The sequence below is a fragment of the Argentina silus genome (assembly GCF_951799395.1).
Source record: "Argentina silus genome assembly, chromosome: 20".
In the NCBI taxonomy this organism is placed as follows: Eukaryota; Metazoa; Chordata; class Actinopteri; order Argentiniformes; family Argentinidae; genus Argentina; species Argentina silus.
This window is the reverse complement of record NC_139674.1, coordinates 12798718-12822742: the sequence shown is the minus strand read 5'-3', so window position 1 is coordinate 12822742 and position 24025 is coordinate 12798718. Positions and strand designations below refer to the sequence as shown.

Here is a 24025-nt window from a genome sequence, read left to right as displayed (position 1 = left end):
AAAAACAACAAAGAAACAAAACAAACCGACAAACCAAAGTTCATTTCCACAAGAATTACTTTGTAATAACATGTAGAAACATAATCGTTACACAGTAAGTAGTATGTACAGTACATTTGATACCTAATCGTGAAATGTAACCTAGGTGAGATTTTAGTGGTCGAAGCCGACGAACAGCTGGGCGTCAAACCTGTGTAAACTCTTTAGTGGTCCTCTAAACTAGAAAAAAGTGTGGACAAAGCGAAGAATCATTAATGGTCAAAGGCCAGTTTCTGACAATCACATTGACATGTAAATGATCCCTTTGAAGTAAACATTGACCTGTCCAATGTACCTTAAAGATGGATATTGATATACTGTAAATTCCCCTCTGCATCCACAGAGCTGAAACCTGACTCCTTGACGGTTAGGTCGCTTGATTCCATGACGGTTTTCTCCTGATCGGAACAACATGGACGGCATTCCTGTTTAAAGTGTCTATTATGCCGACATGCTTTCAGTGGGCTTTCAAACTGCTGTCGTGGTGAAAACTACGGTGAGCATATCTCCATCTCGGTGACCATACCCATGTGGTAGGTATTCTCAGCTTGGATCCTCAAGGGCTGAAGCTGTGCCTTCTGGATTCCCCTTGTCTGTTGGTCAGCTAATGAATGACGCCCAATAGACATGAACTGATCAATAGAGGATGGAGACCTTGCCAGACAGACAGTATGGCCCTGTAGGGACTAAGATTGAGGATGACCTGACGTGCAATAGCACTGTATGCTAACTCTCCTCCACGGAATACTGTAAGTGTTGGATATGTTTGTGAGCAAAACATATTAAAAAAAGGGAAAAAAAGAGGATATGTTGGTTTTAGATTTCGCAGGATATTTCATTTCCTGTACCGACACTCTGGCATTTCCATGGAGATGGAGTAGGAGGGGATATCCAGCCGTGATGGTGTCATTTTGGTGGCTTTTCCCCTTTTCTCTCTGTCTGCTGTCTAGGCCATCGGTGTGGAACTTATTATGACGTGCCTGATATGCACATTTTATGACATGCACCTTTCAACTCAACTTTCAACACATGATTGCAACTAGTGCAATTACACATACCCTGGTAAAGGAGAGGTTTCAGTGACACTGTTAAAACCTCCCCATCGTTCATATCGTGATGGTCCTCTTCTAGAATCCTCTTCTAGAGTCCTTCCCACAGAAAGAGCTAATGTCGTGATGCCACTGGACGTCCATTGATAACGCAGCAGTAGCTGTCCACAGTCTGAAGCAGCAGCCGCCTCCAGCAGTCTCTCATCCTCACAGCTCCTCTCCTCTCATCACATGGCAGGACAGGCAGGCAGTCCAAGGCCTCAGTGCAAATACAACAACACAACCACAGTCTTCCAGCTTCTAAAGTGGCCTAGTTCCACATTGACATCAGCCATGCCTCCTCATGGTTCATCGGCAAGCTGAGGCAGCGATGTTGCCTTAGCCCCTTTAAAAAGTCCCAAAAGGCAAAAAAATCTCTGTGCTACAAGAGTTCTCTTCCTCCTCCAGGACCCTCCAGTGTTTCCTCAGTCCGGGAGCGTGTGCAGCGGGCGGGACTGTACATTGCATGTAAAAGTAGCAGTAGCCTTTGAGCGGTTGATACAGAGGTTAGTCCAAAAACACGTTAGAGCAGTCGTCCCAGTTAGGGTGGCAGTGTAACGTGGCAAGTCTGACACCAGCCTCGGTTTGTGTTTGGGGGGGGGGGGGGGGGCGGGCGGTGCGGTTCTCTGAATAGAAGCTTCTTGCCGCGGTAAGAATGTGTGAAATGTGTGAATACTACTGTATGACTACTCTGTGAGGGTTAGAAGACATGTGAAAAGGGGGCAGCTGAGCTGACACTACTATATAAGAGCCTAGTAGTACAAACCTGGAAAAAGTAACATTTGACCATGGCAGTTGGGTGTGTGTGTGTGTGTGTGTGTGTGTGTGTGAGAGATGATACAGGGAACATGAATGAGACTTGTGTGCTTGCTGGTTTTCAGCTAATCCTGAGATAAAAAACATAAAACTAATGGTAGTCGCTGACCGAGTGACCGTCAAAGACTGACTTCTCAGTTCCGCCATTTTGCCACCCCTTGCTGTGTGAAGGGTCCGCTCTCCCTGAAAGATGAGGGTCTCATAGACATTCCATTCACTCACGGGTAGGGGGGGGGGGGGGGGGGGCTCAGTCATGCGCTACTGTTTTAGCCCCAGTTCTGTAAATTGGGTTGGGGGGGGGCGACCTCAATTGTGGTTGAACAAATGGTCAGTCAGTGAAGGCTCCTTTAAGGCAAAGTTCCATCCCATGCTTACACCAATTCAAACAAAAACTTGATCTTTTTTTTCCTCTTTTTTTTTCTTCTTCTTGTGTTGTCAGATTATTCTTCGTTTTTTTTGGTATCGATGATGAAGCGGATCTCTTAGCAGAGAACGGATGCCCGAAGCACAGGAGGTGTCGTCACAACCTGCAACAAAGGGAAAAAATACTTCCATTATTTTATTGTATGTGCAACAGCTCATCTTGAGTGGTCTTTCCACCACAGAGGATGCTGGTTTGTGGGTGCGTCCCTTACGTCTGCAGGACCTCCGTCATTAGGTCTTGCTGACGTTCTCGTAGATGACGTCACTGGTGAGGGACTGCTGCTTCTTCTTCTTCCACATCAGCAGGACACACTGGTGGATGAACACGTACTGCTCCTGCAGGGAGTGACATCACACAGTACCAGCATTATTAAGTGACAGGAACTGAAACCACTCGAGTGTTATAAAGTTTTCGTCAGTTTCAGAACGAGAGGTGTAGATTTAAGAATACCAGCAGAGTAGAGTATGTCAAGGAAATATTTGAATAACATCATGTTATATCAGTGTGGGCAGCACAAAAATCTCAGTCTTTCAAACAGGATAAGTGGTCACCCCATTGACTCTGCCGTCACCCCATTGAAGGGAATTGAGATTTAAACCATTGCAGTTGAGGTATGGTTTATGGTTAAGTGTTAGGGTTTAGAGTCGTACAAAGGATCCCACTTAGCATCGACCCTGTGGGCCGTGTGTTCTTACCTCTGTCTGGACCATACACAGGCGATGGGAGCGCATCTCAGACACCATGCCCAGGATGTCCGCAAACTCATGCTCTCGTATGTGCTGCATCAGGCGGTCCAGAGCGATGAAGGTCCCTGTCCGCCCCACGCCGGCGCTGCCCAGCAGAACAGACAACACGTCAGTGGACAAATATGGGCCCAGTAGATTGGGTCAGATCCCACTGACAATGCATATTGTTGACTGTTGTATTCATAACACCAGCCACAGCATGGAGAGGATGGTATAATGGAATGGTATGGTGGTAAATATGTAAGGAAGTCCAGTTGCATCACTAAAATGTAACTGATGCTGTCCCTGTACAACGCTGAGAATGAGCTTGTCTATCGTCCTTTAAACTTTAAATGAACTTGATAACTTGAATTGACTCGACGAGCCGCTCAGACTCAAGAAGAAAGTGCATTTCTACGCAAAGCGATAAGTTAGTTATAAGTTGTGAAAGTTAGTATCACTTGTGACCCCCCAGGTCTGTCGTCTCCTTGGTAGAAGGCCCTTCGAACATCCGGAGATCAAGTGTCGATTCCGGGCAGATGTCCAAAGCCATTATTGTACTTGTCTGCTTGGGTCTATTAGTAAATGTAGCGGAGGGTACTGTAAATTACTCTAAACATAGTGTGTGGATGGATTTACTGGGTGCCCTCCTCACTCTGGGCAGCTCTCACAGTAAAGCCTTGACAGGCCATATATACACAGTAAATGCAATCCATTAGGTGTGTTTTTGGATTTGTACGTTCTGGACAAGCATCTGTCTGAGCGATGCCCCTCTCTTCTACCTGCCAGGCCCCTGCTGCTCAGGATGGGTAACCCCTTACCTGCAGTGCACTATGACAGGGTCTTTGGTCCTGTTGGCCTGCTGGCGGACGATGTGCACGAACTGCAGGATGCTCTCGATGGCGTTGACCGTGGGCACGCCGTGGTCCGGCCAGGACGTGTAGTTGAGGTGCAGGACGTCCTGTGACTCGTCCGCCTATAGGGGGCGGCACCACAGGGACAGATGTGCATTGGTTCATGAAGCTAACAGACCAGAATACTTCTCTCCATCTTACTGCTTACTCTATTCACCCACAGGGCACAACTTCCTCCAACTTCCTTCTTCAAACTTGTACAACATGAACACAAGTGTGATTGGCTACTACAACACTCTTCGAGTACAGCGGTCTCTACTGATGTGCACTGTGCCCTCCCCCTCACAGACACTCACGTAGCCCAGTCTGAAGTTCCTGATGGTCCACTCTGGGGACTCCGTCTCAGACAGCATCTCCACGCTGATCTCTCCGTACACCACCGGCTCGTCCGTGAAGGGCCAGTAGTGGTCGCATTTCACCTGCCGAGACAACCACCAACACACCATCACCTCAGGCCTTCACCTCAGGCCCTCACATGGATGAGGAGTCATTCTGTTGTCCCGTAATAAGGTACAGGAGGACCATACGGTTAGCTGTTGACCTAAACACTGCATTCTGTGATAGGTGCACGAGCTACTTTGTGAACATAAACAGTGCCAATAATGCAATGCACAATGAACATGTAAAGCAGAATATACCAGAATATGTGTTATACGATGAAATTGATGTCGCTGATATTTGTTTGTGATGGGAGCTTTCGGGGTGTGCCAGATTTGACACTGTCAGATCAAATATATCCCGGTTACTAAGAGATGCAGCATATATACGATAATTACTTCAGTGATATACACGCGCTGTTGCCTAGCGACAGGAGTGTTGACCGGTAACCGTCTGTCTGACTGACTGACTCACCCTCCGCCGCTCGTTGCACTGCGTGAGCATGACGACGATGTGGGAGCGCTGCTGTAGCACCATCTTCCAGAACTCGTTGCGCGTCTCAGGAAGGGGGCCCTGGGTGGCGATGTACTCACTGGGAGACTTGTAGCCCTGGGAGACAAGGACACGTCAACGACCGCCCACAGGGGTTCTGTGGGAGCTATGTCGACCGAGCACCGGAGCACCTCATATTTTCACAAATTCACCGTCTTGATCGGCTTCTTTTACTCGTTGTTCTCCCTACTTCAGTGACTCACTGACATGACGGTCAAGTCTCGTCTCGTCTCTCATTGGAGGACTCCTAACCTACGTACGAGCCTACACACATGACACACGCGTGATCAGTGTATTCACAGCCAGGACACGAGATTGACTCACTGGTATGTAGTTGGCGTTGATGTAGTCGGAGCCCTCGTCGTTGTGCATAGAGATCAGCTTCACCCTGCTGAAGTCATCTGTGGAGAGACGTATAGAGTCCTCGTCGCTATGGAAACGTTCCAGAATGACTACATCGCAGTCACCTGCCAGATCTCACATTATGGGGATAGGACTGGACAATTGATGATGATAATAATAATAATAATAATGTATACTTTATTGATCCCCGAGGGGAAATTATCTTTTTGCATAATTGGTGTACCCTCTACCAACTAGCAACCAGTCCTCTGACAGCAACAGGAGGTTAATGGGCCAGTTCTATTCGTAGAGAAGGCACATGCGGTCTTTCCCCTCCATACATGGCGCTCCCGATAGAGCCACAGTTTAATAAGGGGAGTGCGCCTTCTAGAAATATGACTCTATGGCCACTCACAGGGTAGGATGTTGGTGTAGCGGTTTTTGGGCCGGTTGATTGGCAGGTCGGCCGCGTCATGTGACAGGTCCAGCCCCACGCTCTTCAGCTCCTGAAACACATAGCGGCCATATTATAGGATTTCACAAACTCACACAGATTCTTATACAGGCAGTCATAATCATAGAAATATAATTCATGGGTAGGGAATTTTGCAACGATCGTACCTTCATGTGATACCAAAGAATAGTCACTAACAGCAGTGCATCTTATTCTACACATCACATACTGACAATAATGTTGTGTATCAAGTGCAGTGTATTCACTGGCGTGGGTGGGGCCTCCTACCTCGAACTGCAGGGAGAACTTGTAGGCCGAGTCCTTGCTCATGTCTTTGAGGTAAGCGTCAAAGTCATCCAGCTGGACAGGGCTGTAACAGTAACAACACATACAGACAGACAGACGGACAGAGGGGGGGGGGGGGGTCAGGATAGCTACATTGGAAGCTGTGGGGGTGACCCCGACACTGGCTACCAGCCATGAGCGACTTCTCAGGCTGTGTTTTCCCGATTCTCTACCCTTGACACACACAAGAACCGGACACTACTTCCCCTCATGGACTTAAAAGCATTGGATTGGTGCCAGTCTGGCAGGCCAAGAGTTTCCTCTGTATTCCTTAGACCAGGTCCAATGCTTTTAAACCCACGAGAGAGAGTGTACTGTGTGAGTGCACACTTTGGCAGAAAGGCGGGGAATCGGAGCGCAGCCTCCCGTTCTCTCATGCTTCACCACCTCACAGCTCAACAATCAAAACAATACAACCCATCCTTACCCACGGTCTGATGCATTCGAAAGTCTGATTTGATATTCCTCAGCAGAAATGTGTGTCCTGTCTGTGTAAAAGCCTGTATGGCTGGATGGTCTTTCGGGCCGAAGGGATTGGCTTTATCAAGTCGACAGCCGACAGGCTCGTATGAACAGAGTTAGCAGTCAACAACGTTGTTGAACCGGTGTCTAAATGTGCTCTGCACCTTCTGTATTGGTTTTGCGTATTTACAGGGCCTTCGAAAAGTATTCAGGCCCCTTCACTTTTTCCACATTTTGTTGTGTTATAGACTCAATTTAAAATGGATTAAATTAATTAAGAATTTGCCATCAATCCACACACAATATCCCAGAATGACAAAGCGAAAACAAGTTTTTTTTTAAATTTCAGTAAATTTATTAAAATTGAAATACAGAAATACCTCATGTACTATGCTATGACACTCCACACAGTGTGTAATTGATTCCTATGCAAATCAGAGACCCTATAAAAACAAATATATTAATTCCAAAATTACATGAACTATTATCATTGCATTAAGATGGACTCAATTTAACTTATTAAGTGATTTGTTGATTGCATTTTAGCTAATTTTAAGAGTGTCATAGCAAAGGGTCTGAATACTTATGTACATGAGGTATTGCTGTATTTCAATTTTAATAAATTTACTGAAATTTCTAAAAACGTGTTTTCGTGTTTTGTCATTCTGGGGTATTTTGTGTGGATTGATGGCAAATTCTTTTAATTTAATCCATTTTAAATTGAGTCTGTAACACAACAACATGTGGAAAAAGTGAAGGGGTCTGAATACTTTCCGAAGGCACTCTACTGTCCTATTTTGCCCACCTGTGAAAAAACGTTTCCTGACGGACAAATGAAGCATTCATTCATTCATAACTGAGTCCATCCAACTCTAATGAGTGCAGAGCTGAACATGCAATCTGTCTTGATTGTTGACATACGTTAAAGTATGGTATACATCACTGTTTGTTTGTAAACATCAGCAGCATTTACAGATTCATCCTGGAATGATTCTGAGGGGAGGAATATATATTGTTTATTACAGAGTTACAGTAAGTGACCTGATTTGGAGTTGTTATTCGCAAGGTTTTTCCTGACAGAGGGTTCAAATTAAGTTTAAAAGGGGGTGTGGGTGTGTGGGTGTGTGTGTGCCTGTGTGTGGCGATGCAGTGAAGTTCTCTCATCTCTAATCTGCTGGATTAGTTTGGCCTCAGATGCTCTCGCGTTTGGGCTTGATTACTAGCTAGCCGGAAAGTTGTGAATAGCACAGGCATTGACATGTCACATGTACACACAGATGTACACACAGATTAACAGCATAGCACGCACAAACAAATACACGCACACTGTACAACCTCTCACACAAACACATTGCCTAGTAGTGTTACCTTGTTAGCTTCCGTTTCTTTAAAGCGGTCTTGCTCCTACAAAATACAGAGATGTGAAACATGGCGACTGTTCTGTATGTGCCTGGCAGGTGACACCAGCTTCTATTCAGTTACGGTGACAGACATACTTCACAAAACAGTTTAATATCACGTCAATTTACCACTCAAATCACCCACTTTCGACGAACTAAGTCATCTGCAGGACGACTGTGCGGTAGTGAATCAGGCAAGCAGTCAAACACACTTACTGTGAGCTTTGCTTCCCCCATGCTTCCTTACGGGCATACCACTGGAGTCAAATCTGGTCATCCCACCAACAACATGCACTAGAATACCACCGACGTGCGCGACACATATCACGTCTACGCTACGGAACTCATTCACGACCACTACGTTCTACCATTCCATTCACACAGTTCCAAGTCTACAGAAGCAAAACATGGTGCGTTAGAGGCATGCAGACACCGTGTGGAGAGCAAAGCCCAGCCGTTGTTAGCGCACTGCTACAGGATGTTAGTCAGTAGGGCTTCGGTGTGATTTACGAGCAGTGTCAGGTGAAGTCGGCTTGTCTTCCAACCATAGACAGAGGTTTTACGAGAGAGCGTTCCCGGTATCTGAAAAGTATTCTGTGCACAGTTCAGGGTTTTCAGTTTCTACGACCACCTTGGGAGTGGCCCTGGAATCTGTTATTTTGCTCCAGAATGTGGTTGTCAGAATGACAGTCATTTAGATCCAAAATGGCTGCCTGCAGACTCCTAGGTGAGGTCCCATTCAAAGCGAGGGGAATCCTCTCTGGTAACACAGTGTCTATGGTCAGAGGAGTACAGTAGGCTGGCGGCTTTGCTAACGCTAAAGCTAAGACATGCCCCCGGGGGATGCAGTGGTTTTGGCCAAACAGTGCTTGCTTACTTACCAAGGATTAATATAAAAAGCCAAAAGATAGTCAGTCCAAAGGCAGGATGGCAGTAGGGTAAGGAAGGCAAAGAGGCTTCTTCGCCTGAATGGGGATTCAGACAAAAAAACAAAATAACAAAAACACCAGTAGGCGACAGGTTGGGGGCGGGGGGGGGGGATGGGGGCGGGGGGACAAAACATGGCGCTCCATTAGTTAAGTGGCACGTACAGAGTGGTGTGTTGAGAAGAACTCTATTAGTGCTGAACACAGAGTTAATGCATCATGCAGCCTAACGACGTCCTGTGTAGCCTGCTTTACTGTCGTGGCAGACGGAGAACAATACAAGACTTGTCCCCTCCTGCGCTGGGGCAGGGTGGACGCCTCAATGGGCCACTCTCTCTCTCTCTCTCTCTGTCTCTCGACACTAAGTTCCTCGCCTGGGAGAAGAGTTCCACGTGAGCAGTGCAGTCAGTGTGTCGTACTGTTTGAAACCCTCCTCGTGCTTTACAGAAGGCTACGCTTCCTTAGCTAAGACATGTGTCGAAGGACTCTTAAGAGCTGACCATTTGTTTTTCGAAACAATAACTCTGACTATCTCCAATATTGTTGTTTTTTCAATGTAGTACATTAGCAGAAGTAACACAGAGGCATTTTACATCATGCACATTCAAAGCCCAAGCTTTGTCACGTCCAGTTCACAGAAACACAACCTTACCAATGCTGCTTGCACAATGTATATAGAAACACACTTTGATGGACACATGGATTTAGTGATGGGAGATATGGCAAATACAATATTTCATTATAATTTAGGATGGAAGCCAAGGTCTGCCTTAACTGACCGTCTTTCAGCTCTTATATTAATCATTCAGAATCAATATGATATGGAGAAGCTATGAGAAAGCTGGCCATACCTGCTAGTTTAACATCCATAAATTCAACAATCAAACCGTTTTGGGAGACGGTTTAACTACCGGTCCCACTTGGTGGAGCGTTTGTTAATAATTTAACTTACATAAATAGATCACCAATTCCAATTTTGTCTCGGAATAGATGCTGGCCCTTTACTTGGCACTTTGGCCTGCTAATCTCAGATTAAGGGATATGCTGCACTTTCATTAACAAACACAATATTCTTAGGACACCACACACAGGAGGCATAGACTCGCTCTCCCTTGCGTCAGACAGTGCGCAAGCTCATCGTCATTCCGGGGCGCTACTTATAACCCTGTTTCACAGCTGAGCGCCGTTTGTAAACGCTGCGTCGCGGTGAAATCCCTAATCTGGCTCTCCAATCGCCCACGCCCTCTAATCTTCCCTAAATTTACTTCCCAACCTCGGAATCTCATGTGCGTTCCCTCAGGCAGCCACGTACTCAGTGGTGGATTGACTAAATACACCAAATAAATGAATAAATAAATACACTTAGTACTAAATACATCATCCAGTCAGGTTACATGACAGGAGGCCTCATCTGGGGCAGGAGGGGAGCCGTTGGTTTCATCTAAATGAGGTTGGGATTTTGACATTGAGATTTCTGACACTGAGAATGCTGAGGATGTCTGTTGGGTTCAGGACAGAAGAGACAGAGAGAGGGAACTCGTACCAGTTGTAAGGAAGCTTGCCGTCTCTCTCAAATGAAGCAAAATTGACAAAGGTTTCTGCACCGCACTCCCTGAAATAGAACATAACATCTGTTATCCACAATAGATACAGTATGTATCACCACACACACACATATACACACACACACACACACACACACACACACACACACACACAACCCCCCTCTCCTCCCCTCCCCACAGCTCCTGAGGCTCCCGATATCTCCCTGTGGACTAATCCCTTAGGACTCTGTACGGGGCTGGACCTACGGGAAGCTCTTCAGAAACATGTCCCATGTGTTCCATTTTAGGTTAGTGAACATTTTTGTAGCCTGCAACCAAAGTGAAGCGTGCTCTGTTTCCACTCCAGACACAAAGTAAATACGACTTTGTTCCTGAATATACAGTCACGATGACTCACTAATAGTATAAGATGGTCCCGTAGACACATGAATATACCGTACGTGGATCATATGTCACTTGACCATCTTTCCCGGGGGTTCATGGTAGAGACGTGTTGGTTTACCTGGCCATCTGCAGGTGCTTCTTGCGGAGCACGAGCAGGAAGAGCACCAGGAGACTGATGAGGAGGACACTGAGGACGGCCAGAGCCGAAATGGCCGCCACGCTGGGGTTCATCTCTCTGGCTGTAGTGACACACACAACAAACCTGTAAGGCAACGCTCAATAGGCCAACATCATGGGTCAAATCCCTCTAACACACAAACTGGGATACGCCCATTGAAGTGTACACAAACAACACAATCAATCACAATTATGAAATAGAAATAAGAACTGCTGTGGGAGATGATTGATGCGAGGTAAAGCCAATAGCTAATCGACCGGCAGTTTCTCCCGGTCTCGGTTGGTCCACCAGACCTTCCTAGCATTCGGGCGGAAGAGTCTGGGAACGACATGACCTTCACCATAACCATCACACAACCTCAACCTCAGTGGGGTCGGACGTCGGAATCGAGCCGTCCCGAGGATCCCGTTTAGCATTGACCGGACCAACAGAGAGTGGTCTGAGGGAGCTGTCACGTACGTACCCACGGTGGAGATGGCGATGTAGGTGGGCTCGCTGGGGGTGCTGTAGCTGAAGCTGATCACGCTGCAGTTGTAGGTGGAGGAGGGCAGCAGGCCGGACACCGTCAGCACATGGGAGTGGGCTGCCTGGGGCTCCCGTGCCTACAGGGACAGGAGAGGGGGGAGGGGGAGGGGGGGGGGGACTGCTGGTAACATGATCCAACACAAGAGAAACAAACCCTTGACGAAGGCTACCTGTCGGCCGAAACGTTGTTTTTTTTTGGTGGAAGAAAGCACTTGGGAGCGTCAGATCCCACGTTATTCCAACACAAGAGAATCCCTTCAGGTGACGTGTTGTTACTCTACTGTAGATCCAGGGGAGGCTGGTGGAGGCAGACATCGGAGGACGGGCCCCATTGTAATGCATGGAATGGAATGAGGACTCATCATTACAATGAGACCGTCCTCCTAATTTCTACCTCCACCAGCCTCCCCTGTGCAGATCTCACAAACAATAAAGGTGACTTGACATCAACAAAATGAATCATACGACTGCTACGCTGAGCTGAAACCAGAGTAGCCCTTCAGAGGAAAGCTTTATACGCCATCCTCAACCTCTGGCCACAGCCCTTCAGATGAGAGCTTGATATGCCACTTTCAACCTCATCCAACAACAGGTCATGGCTGAATGTTTAGGTCTGCTTTGAATGACAACAGAGAGGCTGACAGACAGACACGCCACTTCAGTAAGAAGATCAGCCGCCAGTTACGCCTCGTCGCCCTTCACGAAACTCCGCTTCCCCGTAACCGCCATGGCAACGGGCCACGTGAGACACCCTCCTTCAGCGCTAGTTAATGACCTTAATGAAGCGCGTAGCATACAGGCCTTTCTGACAGCCCACGCTCCTCACCATGACAACACGCTCAACAAGACGTCAGGGGGACGACACATCTCAGAATCTTCCAGAGCAACCTTTACCTCTCTGTCTGTCTGTCTGTCTGTCTGTTATCCGCTCACGGCTTTACCTGCCACGGAACTGGGCACAGCAATCAGCCGATGTAGCTTAATACATGCCGTTTGGCAGACACTTTTACCCGAAGCCATTTACAGTACACTGTTTTGCATACAAGGCCCCAACGGGAATCAAAGCCACATCCTGAAAGATATCACTGAGCCACACAGGACCACAAAGACGCACTGTGGTCGTGCTGCACAGCAGGCCTGTCTTGACAGTTAACACCACAAACACACACTTCCTTGGGAGTGTCTTACAGTATGACTCTGAACATCACACTGTTCATGTTTCCTTGACCGTGAGATAGCATGAACACATCCATAACAAAGATCCGTCCACTATCGGATAACATATAATAATCAGTCTACAGGGCTTCAATATGTACCGATGTTTAAAAAAAGAAAAAAAAAGAAGGAAAATATAAGATATAAATCGTAAGCAACACAGCAAATCAACGGCACATGGGAGCTTAAAGTCATGAAAATGAACGACAAATACCATAAAACATCACCACATAGAACACATCCTCTCCTCCTTGGATGTTTGTATTCAGACCTCGGGGGCTGTATTCGGTAGCTGGATGATGAAAGCGAGTGTAAAATCCACTTAGCATTTAAAAGCCTCGGTGGTGGGGAATATTCTGTTCCGTCCCCCCACACACATAAATGGCCATTTACTGTAGAATCCTCCTGTAAAATGAGGCGTAAACAACCACCGGCTCATCTCATCACAAAACAAAACAACGCCTACAATGCAAGAGTGCCCGGCTGCAGTTCCAAGAGAGATATTCTCAATGTGAATATCTCAAGACTGAATATAAGGAAACAGAGATCTCTCCAGAGGGAAGATGCTATTGTACTGGAAGTACTGGAAGACATTCAGCGACACAGTACTATTACATTACGCCTGGCTTACATGACATATTTCATCATATTTCAGAGAGTGAGAATTTGTACACGGCAGTATCTTAACTGTACCTTGAGTTCTTTGTTGGGCCTGACGGGCTTGCAGAGGATCTGGTAGAAGTCCACCACTCCCTCTTCGGTCCAGAGCAGGGTCACGGATGAGTGTGTGGCGTTCACAGCGTACAGGGACCGAGGAGGAGCCGGTTCTGTCCCAAACAAACCCGGAAAAAGCCTCTGTGAGACGTTTAGTCCACGGGAACGTGGTGCGGAATAGTGCTGCTCTGTGAGGTCCTTACACTACTGGGCCGAGCAGAAAGGCTCGGTGGGAATTGAGACTGTATTTATAACGTGCAACACTTCCTCTTGAACAGTTACAATGAGGAGGCCTAGATGTGAGAATCTTCATGCTCCAAAAATAAATGTGCTAGTTTGACAGAGGAAGTGATGATTTGACACATTTTGGAAAACGAGAACTGATTAAATGTTGAAAGTACAAAACCACTGCCGACATGAGAAAAAGTCTATGTGTGTGTATTTTGAGGCAGGGGAGCTGGATTGGGGTAACTGGGCCACATATAATTCCCCTCTTTGGGAGAGTCCAGATAAGCCCTCCTTCCCTTCACGGTGGCTAAAACCCCTGTTTTACTGTACACATCACTTCACTGAACCACAACCATACCCTCACTTCTTCTCTCAAGGATCTGTCAGTGGACATACTGTACATTCCTGGCTGACAGAGGGTTTTTCTTTACTGTGGTACAGCTCGGTCCCCCTCTACTCTTCTCTGTACGGCAGGTTCTCGGATCACTCTGAGCTCAAATGTTTCTGATAGTCTCTCTTTCTCTACATGGATTTGTTGGTGCACTGACCTCTGCTGACCTTTCGTCTCTGTTTTGAGACAGGATGTGTTGGGACTTATCCCAGAGGCCCCATGCTGAGACCATGAATGTGTGGGCAAGTGCCCACAGTGTGTGTGTGTGTGTGTGTGTGTGTGTGTGTGTGTGTGTGTGTGTGTGTGTGTGTGTGTGTGTGTGTTTGCATGTGTGTATGCATGTGTATGTGGGTGCGTGTGGGTGTGTGCGTTCGTGTGTGTGTGTGTGGGTGGGTGGGTGTTGAGGTACCACTGACCTAGTTTGATGATGTGTGGCATGGAGGTGTTCCTGCTGTGCTGTGTGCAGGCGGTCACTGTCAGATTGTAGATATCCCCCGGGGGTAGAGCCAGGCTGGCCCTCATCACGTTACGAGTCACCTACCGGGGCCAAGGCACAACACACACACACACACCGTCAACACAACTCAGCTCAAACACTCATCACCTAAAAGCACTGAGCTCTGCTAGGACTCGCATTATAGAAATGACATTAACTCATTGAGTGCCGAAGGTGAATGAAGTCGCTCCAAATTGTCAATATCCTAGAGTGCGGAAGGTTGACTTCACTCACCAAAAAAATGCATAAATGATGATGCTTCATTTTGTAGCCAATCCAAGTAATGTTGCTAGGCGGATACCACATCAAACACCTGGCACTCTAGGTGGTGAGTGTTCCGGAATTCTTTATCAGTCAGTGAGTTAAATAAATAGTAGAGCAATCAGCCGGACTGTTTAGGATAGCGCTTCTGAACGGATCGTCTGAGAACCTTCCAAAGAAAACGACAGTGAGGCAGACTCCCCTCCAACTGCTCTAACGCCGTCCTCCAAGCCCCGTTGGAGACAATCACACTCCGCTGGATCATTTTCGCCTCTTAAATCAATTACCTCATCTTAGATATTGATCTCAATCTGCAGCCAGAGCTGTCAATGCTGCCGGCGGATTGAAGGGATGCTATCGCACCCAGCAACACTTGTTCATTTGCCATGTCGACGCCCCCCAGGGCTGAAATCACCTTTACACAGGGCGTCACCGCACACGTCTCCCTGGTGAACAGTCAAATGAGACAGCCGCTAAACTCAACTCCTCAAATCACCTCGTAGGGATGTCCTGTCTGTAACAACCACTCCATCTGGTCACCATTTTCCAAAAGGCTTCTGCAGCAGATTCGGACGCGATCGGGGTAGGCAATTAAAACGGCGAGAACGCCCAGAGAATCAAAACATTGGGCCATGCCTAATTACTCTGGGTTTATCTTTGGATAAGCCCATGTGGGAAGATAATTGGCTTCATTAAGGAGAAGATGTGCGAGACCTCATAGCAGGCAGATACCGGGTCAGCCCTCTGTTGTTTTAATTAGGCCCAGAAAGGACCCAGTGGATTTAATCGATATCAGCGCCTCAGCCCTCGGCCGAACAAGCAGCGAACGCCTGGCAAAATAGCACGCTGTCTCACTGACGCCATCCCACATCAGTACAACGTTTTCTAAATGTTAGAGTAAGGACTGACCCCTGAGACGACTTTTCTTTAACGTTCCCTGAACGTCAGGGCATAGTTATGGTAATGGCCATTCCACTAACAATATGGGGGCAACAGCTATTTATATAATATATGACATTTAGCAGATGCTTTTATCCAAAGTGACTAACAGTACAATGAGTGTAGTAGATGCTTTTGTATATATGGTCCAGAGCGAGAATCGAACCCACGACCTACACGTTATGCTCTACCAACCGAGCCACACAGGACCATAGTGGTCACGAAAGCAAAGGATCCCAGCTAAAGGGGGGGACATACAGCCCCCCGCAGCCAATCGGAACGTGTCGCTAGGTGAACCCTTGACATGAGGCGGCCACTCACGTCGGCGGAGAAGATCTTCTTGGAGCCCTTCCTGCCCTGGGCCACCACCTGCCAGTGCAGCATCCTGGAGTGGGACATGTCTATGAAGAGCTCGCCGTAGGTCCAGCGCACGTACAGGGTCCCGTGGGAGTAGTCCACGGAGGAGATGTGAGGAGCCTCAGGAGCTGTGGGGAGGAGAGGAGAGAGGGATGAGTGAGTGAGAAAGAGAGAGAGAGAGTCTGCGAGTGTGTATCGTGTGCAGTAGCAAAACTAAACTAAGACAGACTGACACTGGTCACAGAAGTAGTTCCTCAAACTCCGCCCCAGTGTTGTGTTGTGTGTACGTACCAGTGACAAAGCTCTCAGTGGAGCTGTCGCAACAGCTGAGGGGCGGGTCCCCCCAGGTCACCATGGAAACACGGAAATTGTAGTACCAGGCCGGCAACAGATCGGTGACTCTCTGGACGAGGTGAGAAGAGACGGTGAGGAATCAATCATCAATCATCAATAATCAATAATCAATCATCAATAATCAATGCTTTAGAGGCCAGGCAGCCAATATGTCAGGGAATAATGCACCTCCGTTTGTTGGCTAAAACGACCCCTAACCAAAACAACATATCGATCAAAGGCCTTTAACAAGATACATACATGATCAGTATTTTCTTTTTAAATCTCTTCTTAAAACGCATTTTTACAGACTAGCCTTTAATTGATGCTGCTCTTATTCTTTTTAATGTGTGGTGTTTTACAGTTTTCTAGGTATATTTTGTTTTTTATTTGCATATCTGTTTATCTGCGCAAAGCACTTTGTAACGCCGTTACAAAAAAATCAAGTGTTATTATTATTATTGATATGTTGATAGGTGTCTGGTTACCACAGAGGCGATGACGGAGGCGGTGGCGGCGATCTCGTAGTAGGTGGTCCACTCGGAGGCCAGGGTGACAGGGTTGAAGAAGAAGGTCTGGAGGACGTACTTGCGGAAGGCCACGTGGTAGGGTCTCTGCCAGGTCAGGATGACGGCCGTGGGGCTCAGGGACAACACCATCAGCTCCCGCACCCCCGTGGGCTCTGACACATACACGGGCGGCACAGTCAGCCAATTAGAACACACACAAGGGCACAGAGGACGGACAGAATGTCGACTCGGCCAACCAGAGTTCTTACAAGGCAGAGATAAAAAATAATAATTATAATGTAGAGGAATACTTTTTTTTTTGTTGTTGTAATTTTTAATGTTATTTGTGTATAAAATGTGCTACATAAATAACATTGATTGATGATTGATTAATGATTGATGCATTGATTGAATGATTGATTAATTGATAGTAATGCAGGTGTGTCATTCAATGAAGCCAAGAACACAATTCACAACATTGCAGGTAGAAATGCGATGAGTAGTTCTGACGTGACTCCCATGTTCTACATGACAGATGTACGCTACATTCTACATTTCTATCCAGGTCCCTCACCGATGTCGATGATGACGGGCTCCGAGGGGGGGCTGATCAGGGGTCCGTTGGTGTGGTAGACCACCACTCTGTACTGGGCCCCTGGGGTCAGGTTGGTGATGATGTCACTCGTTGTGTTCTCCTGTCACAATGAAAACAATCAAGGTTTACGCTGCTCACTGATTTACTGTGGTAGAACAGATGAATCACTGCGTTCTACTGTGGTAGAACAGATTAATACACTGTGTTCTACTGTGGTAGAACAGATGAATATACACTGTGTTCTACTGTGGTAGAACAGATGAATATACACTGTGTTTGATGGTCTAGAGTGGAGGTGTGAGAGGGCCCAGGACCATCAGAGCTGCAGAGGTTGGACAGTGTCGGTGGAACGCCGTAGGCCATGTTCCTGTGTGTGTGTGACTTTTGATCCATGGCTGGGGGCGTGTTCACGTGTGTGACCTCGCTGCACTAACGATTTCTAGTGGCCCTCTGTGGCCCTGGGTTGGATGACTAACTTGCCAAGAGTGTGCAAAGCTGTCATCAAAGCAAAAGGTGGCTACTTTGAAGAATCTAAAATATAAAACATATTCTGGATTGTTTAACACTTTTTCCGCTTACTACATAATTCCATATGTGTTCCTTCATAGTTTTGATGTCTTCCATATTAATCTACAATGTAGAAAATAATAAAAATAAAGAAAAACCATTGAATGAGAAGGTGTGTCCAAACTTTTGACTGGTACTGTATCTAATTAGTCTAGTATATTATTAGAATAATATTATTATATATTATCTAGTATACCGCAGTATAAAGGACATGCTGATAAGCATGTTTTACCTCGCTGCAGTACGTGTTCTCCATGCGCTGGCTGAGGCTGGGTCTGAGGCAGGTGAGGGACAGGACGGACACCAGGCTGCCGTTGTGGCTCTCCGTGGAGGGGGACCAGGACACTGCTGCCGTGCTGGAGCCCAGCATCCTCACACTGACTGCCTGGGGACGCTCCTTAGGCTGCTCCAGCCACTCACCACTGGGACCTGGCAACATGGAGAACACAGCATTAGACTCTGGGACCTGGCAACATTAACAGTATTAGACTGGGACCTGGCAACATTAACAGTATTAGACTGGGACCTGGCAACATTACAACACAGCATCAGGTTGCTGGAGGGTGGAGGAGGGTACTATGGTGTTGGAGGGTGGAGGGTACAGCGGGGTACAGGGGGGTACAGCGGGGTACAGGGGGGTACAGCGGGGTACTACAGTGTTAAGTGTAAGGTGTTGGAGGGTACAGCGGGGTATAGGGGGGTACAGGGGGGTACAGCGGGGTACTACAGTGTTAAGTGTAAGGTGTTGGAGGGTACAGCGGGGTACAGGGGGGTACAGCGGGGTACAGGGGGGTACAGCGGGGTACTACAGTGTTAAGTGTAAGGTGTTGGAGGGTACAGCGGGGTATAGGGGGGTACAGGGGGGTACAGCGGGGTACTACAGTGTTAAGTGTAAGGTGTTGGAGGGTACAGCGGGGTATAGGGGGGTACAGGGGGGTACAGCGGGGTACTACAGTGTAAGGTGTTGGAGGGTACAGCGGGGTATAGGGGGGTACAGCGGGGTACTACAGTGTTAAGTGTAAGGTGTTGGAGGGTACAGGGGGGTACGTACTGAGGTAGAAGGTGAAGCCCGTGTTGGCGCTGCTCTCCCGGGGCTCACAGTCCCCAGAGGAGCTGAGGGTGGTGACCAGGACACGGTGGGTCCCCGGCTCAGTCAGCTCTGTGAAGAACTCATGGGTGTTCTCATCCACCGTGGCAGTCTCTGTGGAGTTACCTGAGGACGGGAGCAGACAGGGGGGACAGGAGGGGGGGGGGAGGAGTGAGCAGAGGGAGGGGGTGAGCAGACGGGGGAGAGGGAGGGAGAGAGAGAGAGAGAGGGGTGAGCAGACAGGGGGGACAGGGACAGAGAGAGAGGGAGGGAGGGAGAGAGGGATGAGCAGACAGAGGGGAGAGGGATGGAGGGAGAGAGGGGTTAGCAGACAGGGGGGAGAGGGATTAGCAGACAGGGGGAGAGGGATGGAGGGACAGAGGGGTGTGAGCAGACAGGGAAAACAGGGGGAGAGAGAGGGGGGTTAGTACAGTCTGCGGAGGGCTTGGATAGCGATTTCTCAGATGAACTCCAGAGTCGGACACACACACACACACGTCTTACCGTCTCTGTAGATGTAGACGTTGAAGGCGTCGTAGGTGGTGGGGGGCCGGGGGGGCAGCCAGCGCAGCTCCAGCAGGATGGGGGGCAGCTTGGTGAGGGTGACGGGGGGCTCGGGGGGCAGGCCCATGGCCGACCCCGGCTCGTTGGAGTCCTCATACTCCGGCCCCACGCCGTTCACAAACTCCTCCTCCCCTTCCGTGGGGACGGGGCTTCCTGTTGGACGCGGCCAATAGGGCCACGTGACGCTCTCCTCCTCCTCCTCGGCCGTGTCATTGGCGTTGGCGTTGACGTTGACGTTGTCGGTGGCGGTGTCGTTGGGGTTCTGGGGCGGCATTGGGGTGGTTCCGCCGACCGCCGCCTCCTCTGACAGGCTCTCCAGGTCCCCTTCACTCTGGGTCTCCACCTCTTCCTGCTCCTCGATGAGGGGGACGTCACGGGCCGGGCGGCGGTGGTGGTGGGGGGGCGTCGCCTGGGGGTCCTGGGTCTCCTCTGAGACCGCCACCCCCCCGCCACCGGGGACGTCCACCGGGAGGACCCTCTGGCTGAGGTGGACGATCTTACGGGAAATGTTGAGCGGAGGGTTGGGCACTGTGGGGGAAACACACACACACACACACACACACACACACACACACACACACACACACACACACACAGAGACACAGACACACACATACACCGGGTTAGTGATGATGCAGGTTTTCCAAGAATACATCTGAAGTCTGTAATGATGATTACGAGGAAATTAGAACAGTAGTTTCTCGTTTCCAGTAATATCAACAGACTCTCGATCGTAAAAAATAAATTCAATCAATGACTGTGATCTCATAACGGTAATAAAACGTTGTCTGCTATTTGAATCATGTTAATAATTGATACTGCAGCAGGTGGCGACCACAGGAAGTCACTGTGGGACGTTGCTGACATGCTGTCATTAATGTGATGACATTACATCAGCACAGACATTTGCTGTAAACACACAGCTACTCACCGCTCTCGACAATCAACAAGACTCAATAATACCTGTCTTTTTCCCCCATTTTGATGTTTCTTTTCATAGAGTGAAGACTGTTTTGTAATTCCATTCATCAATTGTCCATTTGGCCTACTTAGAAAGTGTTCGTTTTACACATGTATACAGATCAATCAAGCGTTATTCTAGTAATTATAATAATACTAATAATCTCGTTTGGATTGACTCGTATCCTGAATGAGCCTCGTCAGAGCTGCCCACAGGTCAGGCTCTAGGCCAAAGGTCAAAGGTCAGGGGTCACCTGTTCTGTGATGGCGTGGTTCGTGGGTGACATCGCTGCGACGGACCAGGGTGCTCTTGTTGACGGTGGCCTCGGAGATGAGCTGGAAGGTGATGTTGCTGTAGCACGTCCCGGGCAGCCAGTGCTTGAACACTGTCTTCCCTCTATAGAAGTCTACAAGCACAAAGACACAAAGACTCTTCGTGAGACACAGTGTGAAAAGCCTGACGTTAAGGGCTCATTTGAATTCGTGAAAAGGAGGGAAAGTTGAACAACTTCACCGGGAGCATGTAATAGTCATATTTCATATTTAACTCCTTCAGTGCTGAGGGTGAATAAAGTCGCCCAAACTGTCAACATTCTAGAGTGCCTAGGGTGACTTTAATCACCAAAAATGCATCAATGATGATGCTTCATTTTGTAGCCAATCGAAGTATTGTTGCTCGGTAGATAAAAATACTTGGCACTCTAGGTGGTGAGTGTTCTGCGGAATTCGTTGGCAGTTGGTGGGTAAAATTTGAAATGCAGACACAGGTTTGGAGAAAACGGACTATGTATTCACCTCCGTGAAGAAGCGTGATTAAACACAAAGTAAACCAGCTCTGCTTGTCTTAACTGATTCTTCTCAAATGATCCCGCGCAAATAATGTGTATTTAGCTTAATTAGTTTCAGTTAGCTTTGTGATACTTGTCTATTCAGGCAAAGTAGATGGAAGTTTTGGAGCCGGAGGTGGTCTCACCTTTGTAGAGCATGGAGCGCTGCTCACGGCCCTCTGCGTAGCTGATGTTGACCCGGCTGAAGATGTTGTTGGCTGGGGAGCTGATCACAAACACCACCCCCGTCTCTGGAGACTCCCGGTAGTCTGATATCAGCACACTGTCCACAGGAAGTGGCTCTGGGGGAAACACACACACACACACACAGACAGACAGACACACAAACACACACAAACACACACAAACAGACACAAACATCATGACAGGTTGACCTCAACCTGAACTGTGACACATAATGGTCAATACAAATGAGATAATCGGCTGTGTAATCGGCTGTGTAATGTCAACCAAACATCCTGATTTATATCCTCCAATCTCCCGTCCAATCACAATCTGCATCCCAACACAAAGGTCAACACCAGATCTGGCAGTACTGTATGTCTGTCAAAGTCTAGTGGAACGACAACAGACTGAACGCTTTTTTGCAGTATTTATTTCATCTCGTAGTCGGGGACAGTAGATTGTCAGTTGGTTTTAAATAACAGTCGCTTTTAAACCTGAACTCATAAATCAATAAATCATAAAGTAAACAAGCGTGTCCTCAGACGTTGGGTCTTACTTGTGAGGACGGCGACCGATTTGACGGGTCTGGACCAGGACTTCCCCTCTCGGACCAGGAGGCCCACGGTGTAGCAGAGGCCGTGGTGGGAGGTGTTGAAGACCAACTGCGCCGCCTCCCGCCCGCTGGCGTTCTGGAACTGGAGGAGGTGCGTCCGCGGCTCTCCGGTGACCCGGGCGGCGTACGCCGTGGCGTTGTCCCGCAGGTCCGACGGCTCCAGGCTCGCCACGATCCAGCGATCGTCCCTCACTGTGACCTGGAAGGCCGCCACGCTCTGGGGGGTGGGGGTGGGGGTGGGGAGTCACAGAGGTGGTCCGGGTGAGGACAAGCCAAGGAGGGAGTCATGTAGTCATATGAATGCACACACACACACACACAGACACACATACACACACACGCACGCACACGCACGCACAGACACACATACACACACACGCACACGCACGCACAGACACACGCACGCACGCACGCACGCACGCACAGGGAGTCATAGGGAGTCCATCATAAGATGAATGGTGCTTCAGGTTGGTCTCTCATAAAATGATTTTCATCGATTCCCCCAGAAATCTTGAAAGGGGACTGATTTCATGGTAACACAGAGCATGGTGTCTGTCCTCCCTGGGGACGTTTGATAGAAGCACATCACCACACTAATGACACACTGAGACTCACCTACAGGGAGGGATATTAGAATAATGCTTCACGCTGGGGAAAGTGAAACCTTGTTTGGCTGTCACTGGGATCAACAACTGTGTGTGTGTGTGTGTGTGTGGGGCTAAATGCCATAAAATAAATGTGTGTGTGTGTGTACAGTATGTGTGTGTCTGTGCTTGTGTGTGTGTGGGGGGGGGGGCTAAATGCCATAAAATAGATGTGTGTGTGTGTGTGTGTGTGTGTACAGTATGTGTCCGTGTTTGTGTGTGTGTATGTGTACAGTATGTGTCCGTGTGTGTGTTCTTGGACACAGATGGTCCCCGTGGCGCTAAAGGCCATGTTTACAGGTTGTTGACTCTGATCCCCCCCCCCCCCCCAGGACACACTGTACAGCCGGGGTTATTCTATAGTGAATAATGATATGCTTGCAGGAGCCAGATGGTGGAAGGCCAGGGGGGACACTTCAGAGGACCGCCCCTTCAGCCTACCCACTCCCCCCTGGTCGCTGAGGTCCAACTTATCCCCTGTGTACACCTCTTCACACACACACACACACACACACACACATACATACAAACACATTCACACAGACAAAGACATACACAAACACACAGACAGATAGACACCCACCCACCACCCAGCCACACACACACACCCACACACACACACACACACACACACACACACCCAGCCAGCCTCCCCCCCCCCCTCCTCTTCTTCCTCCCTCTCTCCTCCTCCTCCCCCTCCCCCACCTCCTCCCCCTCCCCACCAGGGTCATTCATCTCTAGGGATAAGGACACAGCACAACTCTCTTCTCTCTCTCCGCCTTCGAAAAGAAACAAATGTCGACTCTCTAGAGAGGCACTTTGAAGATTTCCCATTACCCTCCACTGCTCCTCCGCTGTCCAGTGTCTGCATTCTCCCTGTGTGCTCTCTGCTTCCCTGGAGAGCTGAGCCAGCCTGAGCCAGCCTGGACTGACTACACACACAGGGGCGCTTCTGTCTCCTCTCACTCCCGGTTGACGCCGCGGCGCTGTGAGATCCGGCTCCGGGCTCTGATGCCGCGTTG

The 24025-nt window shown here is 48.5% G+C and overlaps 1 protein-coding gene across 1 annotated transcript; it reads right to left on the bottom strand.

Moving 5' to 3' along the window:
- Positions 1-2235: 2235 nt before the first annotated feature.
- ptpro (protein tyrosine phosphatase receptor type O) lies at positions 2236-23738 on the bottom strand (the record flags this gene model as incomplete). Its single annotated transcript, XM_083691902.1, has 27 exons — positions 2236-2470; positions 2579-2702; positions 3063-3198; positions 3914-4068; positions 4303-4425; positions 4859-4993; positions 5261-5337; positions 5694-5784; positions 6021-6102; positions 7908-7943; positions 8821-8904; positions 10409-10477; positions 10933-11053; positions 11456-11594; positions 13426-13559; positions 14482-14602; positions 16083-16246; positions 16410-16521; positions 16940-17133; positions 17535-17655; positions 18355-18551; positions 19174-19335; positions 19714-20301; positions 20988-21140; positions 21707-21862; positions 22303-22576; positions 23709-23738. 26 exons carry the CDS (start codon positions 23736-23738, stop codon positions 2598-2600), a joined length of 3759 nt encoding a protein of 1252 aa, XP_083548028.1. The 3' UTR covers positions 2236-2470; positions 2579-2597.
- Positions 23739-24025: the final 287 nt, after the last annotated feature.